At 32.4% G+C, this 15276-nt stretch overlaps 1 protein-coding gene across 4 annotated transcripts; it reads left to right on the forward strand.

Moving 5' to 3' along the window:
- Positions 1 to 1790: 1790 nt before the first annotated feature.
- Positions 1791 to 10954, forward strand: LOC148236974 (uncharacterized). 4 transcript variants are annotated; one of them, XM_088183784.1, is made up of 13 exons: positions 1791 to 1875; positions 2040 to 2238; positions 5829 to 5945; positions 6019 to 6153; positions 6212 to 6352; positions 6415 to 6636; positions 7052 to 7201; positions 7273 to 7413; positions 7614 to 7799; positions 8043 to 8151; positions 9292 to 9479; positions 9552 to 9677; positions 9917 to 10954. In XM_088183784.1, exons 1-13 carry the CDS (start codon positions 1871 to 1873, stop codon positions 10811 to 10813), a joined length of 2616 nt encoding a protein of 871 aa, XP_088039910.1. In that variant the 5' UTR covers positions 1791 to 1870; the 3' UTR covers positions 10814 to 10954. The 4 variants fall into 4 exon arrangements, with proteins under 4 accessions (XP_088039910.1, XP_088039911.1, XP_088039913.1 ...); XM_088183785.1 differs by having other exon boundaries at positions 6221 to 6352; XM_088183787.1 differs by lacking the exon at positions 7614 to 7799.
- Positions 10955 to 15276: the final 4322 nt, after the last annotated feature.

A 15276-nucleotide genomic window follows, 5' to 3' on the forward strand; every position in this document is an offset into this window, starting at 1 on the left:
TGACTAGCTGGAATAAAAAATCTTATTGGAATCGTGCTCGAACATATATGTGTGCATATGTACAACTATCGTTTTTATTATTATTATTATTTATTAACGTAATTCCGCATGAGTATAAAATTACTCAATCTGCGGTTACACTTTGATACAATTTAAAGTTATAAATGAAAAATGAAAACGTATACATTAAAAAGCAATTATTATCAATATATATTGTAATATTCAATATAGCAGGTATATTTAATCGTTCTGTAAGCACTATTGAGCGGAGATAATATTTATAAGCTTAATTTTACTATGTAAAGCAAGCGTTGTTACTAAATAAGATAAAATTGCTATTGCTGTTAGTATATAAAAAAGAGAAGTTTTGATTACATTAATGAAATACCAATTTTAATTTTAGACAAAAATTTGAACCATATTGTTAAATTTTATTAAAATGGTATTTTATGTTATTTTTTTAATATTTTAAATATATTTTACAGTATATACTGCTGAAAGTAGCATTACATTTAGCTAATTGATAGATATGTGATAAACAACGCACAAAAAGTGAATGATGATTAACATTAATTATTTTCATAATGCTCCCATTGTCATAAAATTTCTATTTATCAAAAACTTCAACATACTCTAGAAATGAATAGTGTATTGTTTATAAAATGTACATAGCAAATCATTTTTATATGAAATATATCAGGGATATTTGAGGGTAAAAGATTTTATGCCGTGATCTATGTGTCAAATAATGCACAATTACTGCCAATAATTGATTATTTTATTTTCTTAAACTATCTTTTTTTAAAAAAAAAGTTATTACATATTTTTAGGTGCTTAGAATATCAATAAAAGCAGTATTTCTGGACATTGATATATTTTACCGTTGCCGGTATTATGTATAAATTATTTGAATCTAATCACCATGTTATCTATGGTTTGTTGTTGTTTTTACTTACTTTTTATTTTATTAAAAATAAAGGAAAGCATATGCAAGTTCTAATCATTTTTTTATTATAATTATTGATGACATAGATATACTAGTTATTTTTGAATAAATTTCTAATTAACGGTATTAAATAGTATTTTAATATTTCGCAATGTTGGATAGTTAGTGTATATTTTTATGTTTCGATGTGTAATCGATTTGGGGATAAGCCAAAAAGCATTTGGTGCCATTCGATGTTTTGTTGCATTTGTAGCGTTTTTGCATATTTTCTCTGATTAAGTATTTTACTTCAAACTTGTCGGGTGATCGATTTGAATAAGAGCAGTTTATTTTTAGTACTTTCTGTTTAATAGTGGAGAACGTTGAAAAGAAATAGATTGAATATTACCTAAATAAAGTCTTACAAATTAGTTAGAATCCAGAGTACTTGGGTGAGAGTCTATGAAAAAGTATATTTGTTACATAGCTGCATTGCTTTTATCGGAAATTGTTGTTGGTCAAAATAAAAATTTGTCAGACTTTTTTGTTCTGCTTGGAAAGAAAGTCGTAGATAAAAATATTAAATTATAAAACTCATAGAATCGATTCCTGGTTTTCTAATTAATAGTGTTTATAAATTATCGTAAAAGTCTTTTTAATTTTAATTTTAATTAAATGAGTTTAGATAATATTGAATCACAACTCTACGTAGCTGTTGCCTAAGTATTTGTTAGTGTATATGTATGCAGAGTATAATTATAATTGCGCAATTTTGTTGTCATAATTGCTCGCAGGGGCGAAGAGCGCTTCATCTCGGCCGTCGCCATATTTTACGTGAGCTGTTTTTTTCACGTTGGCAACATGCAAACGGGAGAGAAAATCTAACATAACAAATGTCGGGGCTGTAAGGCGCGGCCGATCGCCGGTCGCCATGCCGCCCCCGGCATGAGGTCAGTCCCCGTCGAGCTCCGCCGGAGCCCCGTTTCCTCCGGCACCCCCGTTCGCTTCCTCCTCCGCTGACAGAGCCTCCGCCCCTCTCCCTCGCCCTCACCCGCGCTCGCTTGACACATCTCTGCAGCAATTTTGTTCCTTCAAGGTTCGCTTTCCGTTTCAGCTCAGACATGGTAGCAGTGTTGGAGTGGGCAAACAGCGCCCCCGACGACGACAACAATTACGAAATGGCCTGCTCGATAGACGTCGATCCCGCGGACATGGAGTCGTACCGTCCCAACGTCCCCATGGCCGTGCTCCTCTGCCAGGAGTCGTCGCACCCCTTCCTCAAGAGAACGCTGCAACTCAGTCAGACCGTCAGGGTAATATGCAACAATAAAAATTATAATACATTCGTGTCTAAACTCTAATAGTTCAATACAATAAATGCCCTGGTAATCTCTGATTATCGGTACAGTGAATGCGGAGATGATTAGCATTTTTGTTTATTGCGCTTTTAACGCGCATAAGTGACAAGTCCCTTTTTCATGGTCAATGCGTCAAATTCAATCTGCCGTGTGATGTGTGACAGCAACACAGTTACAACAACAAAAAATCATAACTTTTTAACGAAAAGGAATTAAAAAACAATAATAGCCCAAGTGTTTTTTGACTGGTATTGGTACACCATATACTATACGGGCGCATATGTATCAAGAAATAATTAAATTTACATTAAATAAAGCGTTTTTTACATGCACATAATAATTTACGTAACATTAAAATAATTATGAATAATTGAAAATAATAAAATTTGCTTATCAAATCACCGAATTAAACTTTTATATTTACTAAATAAAATAATCAGTGTTCAAACATAATTACATTATCACTTTAAATTTAATTACATATAGTATTTTGTAATATTTAATTTTGGTATGATATATGTATTATACATAGAAACAGGTACCCTTATGCAGAACTACCCCATAGAATTTACACTTGTAGCAAGTCAAACTTTTCGACTTCTTTATTAGATGCATTTTTCAAAATATGGTCAAAAAATAACCAAAACACTATCGTTAAAATTGATTATTACATGATAAAATATACATTTACATGCTTGTTATTATTTATTTACATGCAATGTACAAATGTTACAGTGAATGTGCATTTTTAGTGAAGTTATATTATTATGTACTAGCGAAAATATAATTTTGAAATTATATGCTGTACTAAAATGTATGAAACTTAATTTGATAGTTTCGAAACGTCCATTTTCTGTTCAAACCCAAACCTAACCTATACGAATTAAACAAACCCAACTTGTAATAGTACAATAGTTATAAAAATATAAAGTTTTGAACATAATAAAAATAAAATGACGTCAACTTTAACAAACAAAAAAATTAAATAAATAATATTTCTTAACGTATATTATAGGTAAAATTATATATTATATAGTTAACAAAGTATTTTGTTGAACAGTCGACAATATAACAATTAAAAAAACATATTTGAGATTGTCACATTATATTTTCCATTATTTTATTTACAACTCTAAGGAATATCAAATATTACAATGATTTAACGTTTGAACCTTTAAAGTTTTACTTTTCAAACATTTGTTGAAGCAAATTTATCAATCATTTTATTAAAATTAATCTCTTTTCTAAAATTACGCTCAATCGATAAAATTGTCATATTTGATCATTTTTCCTGAGCAAATAACGATCTTAAACAGGTTTTTATAATTTTTCATTTACTGAAGCCTCGTGTAGCATAGGTTACAGTGACTGCTAATGTTAAGATTATCTTACGCAATATCAAAATTCAGATATGACTGTATTAATTTGTATTCATGCATTATTCTTAAGATATTTTAACTTGCAGCTGTCTTGCTATCTGGAAATAATGCAATTTTCTGATTTTTAAACTAATTATTTCTGATTATAATTCATTAGAATTAATATTGTTAGAATATTTGAAGGCAAAATCATAAACTGCTTTATGTCAAGTTTCTGCATTTATTTATATCAATTTTTCTCCTGTTAAAAATTCGAAATGTGATGAAGTTTCTTAGTTTTTTATATCTATATATGTTGTTTTATTAAAATATCTCTATCACTCCTTTCATTTCTATTGTAAATAAAAAATTATCATCATAAGGAACAGATTGTTGAGATCAATCATATAATTGAAAAATTTACATACTTTGTTTTCAAATTCTGTAGACAATTCCATTTCTGAAGCCAATTTCTTATGTTTAGAAAAAATTTTCCCATATGGTGTCTCTCGTTTGCTGCAAGGAATTAGATAATCCTTGCATAAAACCTGAAGCTTTAATTATAGTCATCGTTTTTGGCTGCAAAGCTTTGTTTACTCAATCAACATCTTGCAATATTAAATTTCATGCAGAAAGTGTGCACAAAAAAAATATTTGTTCCAATAATTCGACACATAAGGATTGTTCATTTTGTAAATCCATTAACATGTTATAACATGCATTAACCACTTCCCGGTCACAATACTTTTTTTTTAAATGACTCAACTGACCCGACCTTTCCTATGCAGCGGTATAAAAAAATGTCATGTCATCATTATAAAACATTTAAAAATATTCGTACAAATTTAATTTTTAACAAAAAAAATTCTCCAAAAATTTGCTGATTTTTGCGATGAGAATTCATAAAATACAAATTTCTGAGTTTCGGGCATAACCGGGAAAGGATTAAAGAAAAGTATTTCGATTCTTTAACTCTAGAAATAATTTTCTCTCGAACATGATTCCCTAAGAGTAAGAGAAAATCGTCTTGAATTTTATTATAAAAATATGAAACAAACCTCTTATTGTATCTGCTTATTAATTCTATTAGATTTAAAACTTCGTTTCAATGATATTTCTATATGGCTTCATAAATTCCTTATTTTCATAATGTTGCATATTTATTACATACCGTTTATACTGAAATAGTTCGAATTTGATTTTCAATATATATATTTTTCCTTATTATGTAGTAATATTTAACCTTTAATATTTTTTTTTTGATGATAAAAAAAATCCAGAATTATGTTCACCAATAGTTTATTGCGTACCTACCAATAAAATAACATCTAACGTAACGCATAAAATATTTCGCCAATTTTATTTTTCCATCTGTATTGCATTATGCAATGAATCATTTATAAAACCAACCGTCTTCAGCTTCTTTTTAAAACATTTCTATTGAAGATATATGCGTCACAATGGAATGCAGAATTCTCATGATTGGAAATTCTGTTTAAATTCTTCCAATATTTAAACCCTCGATTTTGATTACAAATAACAGAACTGATTTTCTTTTAATGAAAACAATGCATGGAAAACAGAATAACGATATAGATGTTTCTGAAAAAATAAGCCAATTACGATGAATTCGGTGTTTCAAATTTTTTTCGAAAAGTTTCTTTCATTCTCTGATGCTTTGAATTATATGTGTATTCAAATAATTTTTAAATGAAAAAATAGGGTTCTGTTGGATTGACGGAAAAAGACAAAAGGCGGATGGGTTCAAAGTTGTTGTTTTTAAATTTACGATACTCTTAGCGGCTCGTTTAAATTGCAAATTTCAAAATATACTTGACGTCTTTTTATGATCTGCTACTCAAACGAACCTTTAAATGCACTCACAAAAAATAGTTAATACATAACCAGAAAATTTTATCCCGCATGCAAAAAACTTTGAAAGCTATTGTTTTCACTGAGATGTTAAAGAAACTCCAAGAACATAAAACGATGCATTGAGAAAAAACTTGGTTAATAACAGTAGGAGTATAATTTAAAAAATCGACGTTATCGAAAAAAACAGATCTTCATAGTTAAAACGACTTATTGGAAATCAGTGTGTAATTCTTCATATAAATCAAGTAATCTATCTTTGTGGCAAAATTCTTGCTGTACAGTTTTATTTATATTGTTAATTATACATTTCAGATCGGAAGATCTATGCCCAAGATCAAAGCAGATCCTAGCAACGCTATCTTCGATTGTAAAGTATTATCCAGGCACCATGCATCTTTGTGGTATGATAATGGACATTTTTATCTCATGGTGGGTGACAGTTTCGTAAGCAATATCGTAACGTACAAATCAATACTGATTATACATATTTTTTTTATTTTAGGATACGAAAAGCAGTAACGGAACATTCATCAATAACCGTCGTCTCTCGGAAGGCGGCACCGAATCCATCCCGTACGAGGTCTCGTCCGGTGACTCCGTCAAATTCGGCGTGGAGGTCGTCGAGAACTCTGGCAGTGTAAGTCCTGTAAAAAATTTACTCGCAATACTTAAATTACATATTTCTGATTGGTTAGCGTTCTCAGGTGACGCACGGATGCATCGTCGCCACCATAAAGCTGTACTTGCCGGACGGCAAGGAGGCTAAGGTGCCCCCAAACATGTCCATGTCGACATCCTATTTCGAGGAATTGCAACACCTCAACAGGATCATACAGGTTGTGTACGCACTATAATTTTGAGCAATGACATGTGCGACGATGCTAACGGTCTGTTTCAGGAAGCGGCCGAGAGGGAATGCATGCTGGAAGAGAAGCTGAACGCTTTAAGACAGCAGGTGGAGAGCTGCCGCAATGCAGTGGATTCCTCGTGGCACGCTCAAGTGTGCGAAGACCACCTGTTGTATAGGGTGAATTTTTTAGAGAGGCGACTGGCCGCGTCCAACAGTAACATTCCTCAGTCTGAAGTTGAAAATCTGCTTGAGGATAAATATAAATACGAGGTGTGTAATTTTTTTCAAATCAGAATTTATGAACTAAAATTTTAACAACAACTAAAACACTGTTGATCCATATTTGATGATGCAAAATGAGAGTTCTTGACCTACATAAAATCGACCAGGACCTGAAAGTCTCCTATTCCAAAATCATAGTGTTCCATTCAATCTTAGCAATACAAACCCCCACTATTTTGAAACTTTTCCAACTACAGAACTGTTGCCATGTTGATTTTTGAACTTTCTAGTCCACTCATACACTTTCTGGAGTGACAGACATGTATCACCATAATGAATGAATTTCAATACTTTAGTACTTGTTGCAAGTGCAGAAGCCTAAGACTATGGAACACGAACCTATGTATAGGAAATAATATTATTGTAGATTCATTATATAATATAATTTTTAACTGTTTATTAGGTCATCGCTAAAGAGTCCTTACGACAAGCGCAAGAAGATCGGCTCAAGTTAACCAACCAAGTGTACTCTTTGCAACGTACTTTATGCATTACCGAGGATGAGTGTGCAGTGCTTCGAAACAACACGGAAAGGACTCACGAAGAACATCAGGTACGCTTGAGACGATTTCGCGAATGATTTTAATAGACTTGCCGACTGATACTATTCTATCTTAATTATAGAAACTTATTTGTAAATATACGGTGCTGGAGCAGAAGTTGAAGAGTGCGCAGTACGCGCTCAGTCGCGCCGAAAACCATCTGGCCGAGGAGAAACGAAGCAACGAACAGCTGATCGAGGACCACGAACATCTTCTCAAAAGAGTATTATATGCTTTTAAAATAAACACATCGATCACAGTAAGGCCTCTTTCAAAACCGCATCACTCTCGAGAGTTTCAACATATGGATGTGCACTGATTCGTTTGATCTTAAGTCAAACTCCTGAAAGGGGCCTAACGATGTTCATGACCCACCGATAATCTTCTTCGGCTCGTTGAGAGTAACCGTGTGTGTTTTTCTAGGAATTTTTTAGTAAATTCAAACAAACTAACCGCCCGTCCAAAGGCAAACTGGATACCATAGGCATTAGGAGTACCATATTCGACGATAATAAAACTTGGGAGGATGAAGAGTCCTCGTTGTCGGAATCGATAAGAGGTTTACCCAATTACATTAAAGCAATGCTCCCCGAACAGATATTAGAAAAGGTAGATGTCTGGTTTAAATTTAAATAGAATTATTATATCAGCTAATAAGAAAATAGTAGATTCTTGCATATTATTATTATTATTATTACTATACACATATATAAATATCCATATGCTAAAACTCTCAAAAAAAATTTCAATCGCTTTTTTATTCACTTTGTTATATATTAATATTTTATATATAAAATAAACTATTAAATCTATAACTTATATTGTAATAAACAACAATTGCTTTTTTTGCAGGTGGGGTGTGAATCAATAAAATCATCGAGTCAAATTAACGAATTGGAATTAAAGTTATATAATTTAAAGGAAGAATTAGCAAAACGCCAATTGGAGAACCAACAAAGCGGTAAGTCTACATATACTCATGCATTTAAAACCCATATTGAAAGTAAAAATTGGCCGTCAGAATTTAAATTGGACTGGTCAGACTAGTACTAAGAATTATTTTGGAAGCTGGTTAGAATCATTTTTTTCAGTGGCAATAGTGTTTTTATTGCTGTAACGCTGTAGATTGCTACAATTCATCGATCTGTCTTTTGCATGTCAACAGTTAATTATCATTATCAAGGTGTTTTAGGGCCAAATTGTCAGATGTCGTCACAATAAGCCAAGCGTGCTCTCTACCGCCGCTCTGTCGTTATTCCTGCTTCGTTCATCGCTCTGAATACCTTCGCGTCATACATACAATTAAATAGATTTGTTGAGTTATTCATGGGGTATTCACGGTTTTGATTAACAGTTTATGTGCAAGCATGCTATTTTACATGATATTTCTAAAATATAAAATTTGTCGCTTATTTATATTTATAATATTTTTTTTAATTAACATGATCGTCCAATATTTTTATTCTGACACTGATAATATAATTATGACCATTCATTATTTTAATTCTGACCGCCCAATATTTTTATTCTGATCATATGCTATTTTTATTTTAACCATTTGCTATTTATTCTGACAGATTTAATTTTTATTCTGACCCAAAGTTGATTTAAATTCTGACCATTTAATTTTATATTGATAGTAGATCTATAATATATACAGAAGACCCCCCAATAACATGATAAATTGGGGACTTGCTATTTCGGTGCGTGTAGTTAGGGGACTAGAAAATACTTGTACAATTTCATACAAAACATATGTACGAATCAAGCGCGTGTTGTGAGATATCCTATCTTTGGCTCGCTCACACATAAAGTAATGTGCATCCAAATAGCACGTCTCCAATTTATCGTATTATTGGGGGGTCTACTATATATATCTAAAATACCGCCCGAAAAAAAAATACGATTTTTAGTGTCTTGCAAATCAAAAAAGTTTTAACCATCCTCGGAAACTTAATATTTAATATCATATATTACGTATTACTGTGGTGTCCTATCGAATAAGTGTTTAATATATAATTAAATTCACACCGGTTGTAACGTAATCAAGAACTTTTTGAGTTGCCTTAGTGGAGTGTATATTTATTATAATTTTTTGCAGCTGATAAAGTCAACGATAACACTGCTCATGCATTGGGCGACGATAAGATATTGTCTGAAAGTACGGTAAAAATTGAATCTCTCAACAACTCTTCCAACGACATACACTCAAACGATGTTACTAAACCATCTATAGTTATTAGCGATTGTTCCGGCGAGACTATCGTTGATGATAAGTGTCGAAAAAAGGTATGCGTATTTAGGTATCAGATGTCATTGAATTGTATTTAATTATTAAATTACATATTTTAATTTACTCAGGAATATGAAAATGACCATGTGGCTGAAAATAGGACAGAGCAAGATTCTGTCATGGCGCTTTTGGACGACATTAAGAAGCTGACTGAGCAAAACGACCAAGTGAAAGAAGATGGACCGATAGAAAAGGTAAAACCGTTAACGGTAATTTTTCGTATTCTGCAATTTAAATTATCTATGGCTTGTAACATAACGAAAAATTTAAAGTAAAAAATAAATATAGGTAAGAAAGAAGTCATAAATAGCAATTTAAAATGAAGTATTGTATTCAGAAAGTTTACATTTTTCTCGATTATCTGTCATGTGGATCATATTTGATATGCAGTGATGATATACAGATTTTTATTTATATTTATTTCTCATTTCAGATGACTTTTTTACAAGAAAAGTTATCAAACGCCCACAGCGAGATAGCCAGTCTGAAAAACGACCAGAAGACCCTGCAGGATAAGATCGCTGATTTCGGCAATAAAATCACTGAACTGAAACAGGACAAGGAACAACTGTTGCTCGAGAGATCGAGACTGAACGATGAACTCAACGAAAAATCCGAACTGTGCACCACTTTAGAGATGCATTTGACTCATTGGTCTGATAAAGAAAAGAGCACCGATGCCACGGCCGCGAAATACAAAGAGAACATTGCTCAATTGCGCGATCAACTAGTAGAGGCTCTGGCCGTAGAAGTGAGCGCGACTAAAACGATCAACGACTTGAATGCGACTATTCAACAGCTGCGGGAACAGTTAGACGAAAATGTATGCAAAGCGGACGTGCTAGAGTTTAAGATTCGCGTCGAATCTTTGCAGTCGGATCTTGCCAGTAAAGAGAGGGAAGTAGAAGAGTTACAGAAGCAAGTCTATATACTGACGGACGTTCAAGTTTCGTTAGAGGAGAAGCTTAACAAGTCGGGCTCGAATCACGTGTCTAAACCGCACAATATTGAAGAGATATCTTCAACTTTATCGGCTGCAGATTTCATATGGGATCAAGATCCGGCCGCTACTTCTTCTTCCGATCTTTCATCTTCGGCGATCAGCGTGAATCTTAAGCGGCTGCTGGAGCTGGAGGAAGAGCTAGTGATCACCAAGGAGAAGTGGGCGCACGTTAACGAGGACAGGGCGCAGCTGGCGACCGAATTACAAAACATGACTGACAAATATAATAATTTAGCTAGCCATTCAATAACGAATATTTTAATTTACCTAATACCGCTGGTGGGTATATTGGTTTACGTGCTGCTGATGTACCAGTCGGTTTCCTGATTTACGGCCTCGTGGGATCCTCCGTCTTTTCGTCCATAGTATTTGCGTATAGTTTTTTCATACCTAAATCAACGGTGCTATCGACATTGGAGAGGAGAATACGAAATTGATGAAACGCCGTTTGCTATTAAAAAAGAAAAATAACACAGTGTACAGAAACGATATTAAAAATATATATATATAGAATGAAAAACGTCGATCTGATGACGACATTATATACATATTATAAATAAATAGTTAATTGTACATTTTGCAAGTGATTATTATACATAAATAACTAATATATTATTGAGATTCTGTAAATATTTTCTTTGTACGTGATGTTGCTTTTTTTCGAATATAGCAGCGTACATTGTGTAAAGTTGTTTCGATCCTCTTTTTTAATGTGTTTTCCTTTTTCTCGTCATGTATAATATATATATGTTTAAAAAAGAAGAGTATATTATTATATAATATATATAAATTATTTATTATTGTGTTCTTTTATATGTACAATTTGTGGCTAAATAATTTCATTGTTGGATTCATTGTTAAGTAGAATAAAATGTGAATTAATTTCGACGTGCGATTTTAAGGCGAGATTAGTGACGGTCTGTGCCATATGTTTTGAAGATAAAGCGTCGTCATCCGAAAGAACAAAGCGCATCTTATATAATATATCCCATGATTCGGTTGATTCTAGAGGTTCGTAGGAAAATATGATAACATATGTATTTAATTCTTCATTTTTGCTTGCTTCTTTTATATTATTTATTTATGCATTTAACATTGTTATATTATTAAATTAATTTCATTTTTAAATTATTATTTTTAAGCATTTATGCGTTGATTAGAATGTTTACCACCGAGACGATTTGTTTTCACAAATGGCCTAAATTCTGATGATGCTAAAACAGGTCTTCCTTTTTTAATTGTTCGCAGTCGATAGTACAAATATTTGTTTTAAATGTAAATAAGTAATATCACTGTATGTTTGTAATAGGTTAATTTGTCAATAGATCCGTTCCTCTTGAAGTTCTGCCCAATTCCAAATGTGAACTAGAATCTAGGATTGTTGACAGTCATCTGATCGCAACAAAAATAATAAGTCTAGAATCCATCTTGAAGATTAATACTGACATTTCTTAGGTTTTGCTTTGTTTTTCCAAAAAGAAACGAATAATATAATATTTCATTTGATCATCGAAATAAGGCAGAACTTAAGAGGCGCCCTGTTCGTTATAAATGATGTACGAATATGTTTACAGTCAATCGGTGAAGGTAGATATTCTAGCTACATATATAAAACGTTAGCTTTTACATAGTCCATTCTCCTTCTTTGTGCAAATAGATGCTATTTAATATTATTTTATATCTATGTTAATGCAAATATTGTTGCTATTATTATTTTAAACATAAAAAGTTAAAATATTTTATAAAGAATTTTATATCTTCATATTCGATTGTATTGTGATAGTGTTAGGTGGTTCGATTAAGGATAGTTTTATCGGACGACGCGTCTGAACGTCCCGTGCGTACGGTTAAATTAGTGATTGTGATGTGATTAGCGGTAGGAAGTTGTATTGTTAATCGTCAGCCACGTACTAAATGAAAAATCGTACATTTACATTATATAATATATATACACACATACACGCGCGCGCGAACCATTAATTTTTATTCAACGCATGGATAGAATGGGAGTTTCAATTTTTTACATATTTATAATGAATAAAATATATATATATATTTAATTATCCCATCTGTTAACTAATATTATTTTGATTTTAATTTATAAATATGTATACAAGCACATTGAAATTATTGTGATGCGCGCTGCAATTGCTGCAATAAATTTACATATCTTGTATCGATACAAAATTTTATTAAATGATGAGGTTTGTTGACGTTTAATATTTAAAAAGTTGTACTAATTGTTTATTACGCTTTTTTTTGGAAATGTTTAAATCGAATATACTCTTTTGTACATACTCGACTAGTGCGTCTAAACTGTCAATTCTTTGAATTAATTTTCGTTTCAATTGAGAAAAAAATAATTACCATCGATTGGAATTTAACAAAATTGTATTGGAATAAGCCAAAGCTTATATTTTTAAGAAGTTTTTCTCGTCGAATTGAGATTTCAGACGGCTCTGAAATGCCACGTCGTTTCAAAGCACATTAGGTGTGAATTGTAAAAAAAGATGTTTCACTGCCACTCGAGAGTAATTTGATTTATCATATATAATTGGTTTGTTGTAAAAATTGTTAAAATTAAATAACTTGTATAAAATTATATGTTTTTTTATTATTTGTCCTATAAATTTGTATGTAAATTATTAATGCAGTTTTGTATACTATTTTTTTCACATAATCGGATTGTAAGAAGGACTTGTTTTACTTTTACCTATCGCAAAGTATAAAGAGATGTTATTACAGAATAACTGCTAATGTTTACAATACTATTGAAATCTATTGTAACGATGATCATTAAAATGTATGATTGCAACAACTTAACAAATGCTCTAAATTTTGATCAACGAAAAATGACGATGAAACAGCAGTTTCACAATGCAATAATGATCTTATAAATACATATTATTTAGTTAATACAAGTTGTTCTAATTCGGATTTACTATATGAGCAGCACTGTAAGTCAGACACCTGTCAGTAATCACGCATGCTCAAAGTGTGAAATGTTAATTTGCGAAATGGATCGATTAACCACCGCTCAACACGTTAAAATTGTTCAATTATTTTACAGAAATAATAATTCTGTACGAACTGTGTATCGAAGTTTATGGAAAGATTATGGTCAATTTCATCGTCCTACCGAGCGAACAATTCGCAACGTAGTGAAAAACTGATGAAATTGGAAGCGCTGGAGATAGGGCAAGGTCTGTGCATCATCGTGGCGCTCGTTCAGCCGAGAGTATTGCTGCTGTAAGCAAAAGTAGCCGAAGTCCCGGAATTGTCGATTCGTCGGCATTCGCAGCTTTTGGGCTTTTTATGGCTTCTTTTACCTGTATAAAATTTAGATAACACAAGAATTTAAACAAAAAAAGCTCAGAGACCATGAACAACGAAGAACTTGCCCATATTAAGCAAAATTGGCGCATATGGGGCGAGGAATATCCTCATGTGATTCATGAGAGACCATTACATGCTCAAAAAGTGACAATGACATTACACGAAAAAGTTGTCAGACGGCGTCATTGAGCCTTACTTTTTTTAAAACTATGAAGGTTAAACTGTAACAGTCAATTATGAGTATAATAGGCGCATTATAACAGAATATTTTTGGCACGAATCAAAGATATTGACGTGAAAAACACGTAGTTCAAAGAAGACGGCGCAACTTGTCACACATCGGGTGCAACGTTGGATGTTTTGCGTGAAAAATTCCCAGGTCGCATTATTTCAATATTGTTATTTACATGCACGACCAGACAGTGATAACAGGGCCGCCTAGAGAAAAATCGTGCCCCGGTGCTTGTTGTTGCTGCCTCCCCCCCCCCCTCCTGATATCTAAAATATAATATTTAAAGACATAGTTCGCACAATTATGTATTTTTTGTATAAATAGAAATAAAAATCAAAAATGTAAATAAAAACCATTTCATATTTTTTTCACTGTAACCTAGAGACCCTATGACATGGTGTTTTGGCGACGGTGGAAATTTGACACAGATTGAGCCGCTGTAGTATTATTTATTGAGTGTACATAGTCACGTGTTATTTAATATGTCTTTGAACAGTGCACGAGGCATCACCGATTGTTGCTTATCTGGCAAAGTTCTCCAAGAGAATGTGCTACCAGAGTGCCGCCAAGTACTAGCCACTCCAACCAAAGATAGTGATACTGGGATACCATCAGTAGCTTCGGACTGGGCTATCAACAGCGGAATATCGATCGGTCGATAGGAAGCATCGTGCTCGAGTGTTAGGGTCATGACCATAGGAAGCGGATGGAAGCACCTCGGAACCTTTTTTAAGTACTGGCCATAATAACACCTATACGTATATAAATATACCCCGACAGTGTATTGTAAAAATACATAATGTAATAAATAAAGAAATGGAGATCCGATACTCGAAAACTCATAATTGGGAAATATTTATTTGAATAATGTAAAAATTATTCGATCAATCAGCTGAATTTCAAATAAAATTTTCCTAATTTTTTACTTCATAAAAAATGATCCGGGCTGGGGGTAAGATCATTTTTGATCGACTGATCACCATGATCGTTATTTTGTTTATATAAATATTATCATGTTAAGATGAAAAACTAATGAAATAGATTAGCCTAAAGAATAACTAAAATGCAGCTTGTCTAATATCATACAATACCAAGAATAATGTTGTTATTAATTTAATCATTATATTTTATATATTTTTTTGTTGGTTTCTATAATTTTATTTATCTTTTTAAAAGACGCAAAATAGGATTATCTATTTAAAAATAGTTATGGCCGTAAATA

Source organism: Plectrocnemia conspersa, unplaced genomic scaffold (genome assembly GCF_051122295.1).
Source record: "Plectrocnemia conspersa isolate PC_06_02 unplaced genomic scaffold, ASM5112229v1 ptg000003l, whole genome shotgun sequence".
Classification (NCBI taxonomy): Eukaryota; Metazoa; Arthropoda; class Insecta; order Trichoptera; family Polycentropodidae; genus Plectrocnemia; species Plectrocnemia conspersa.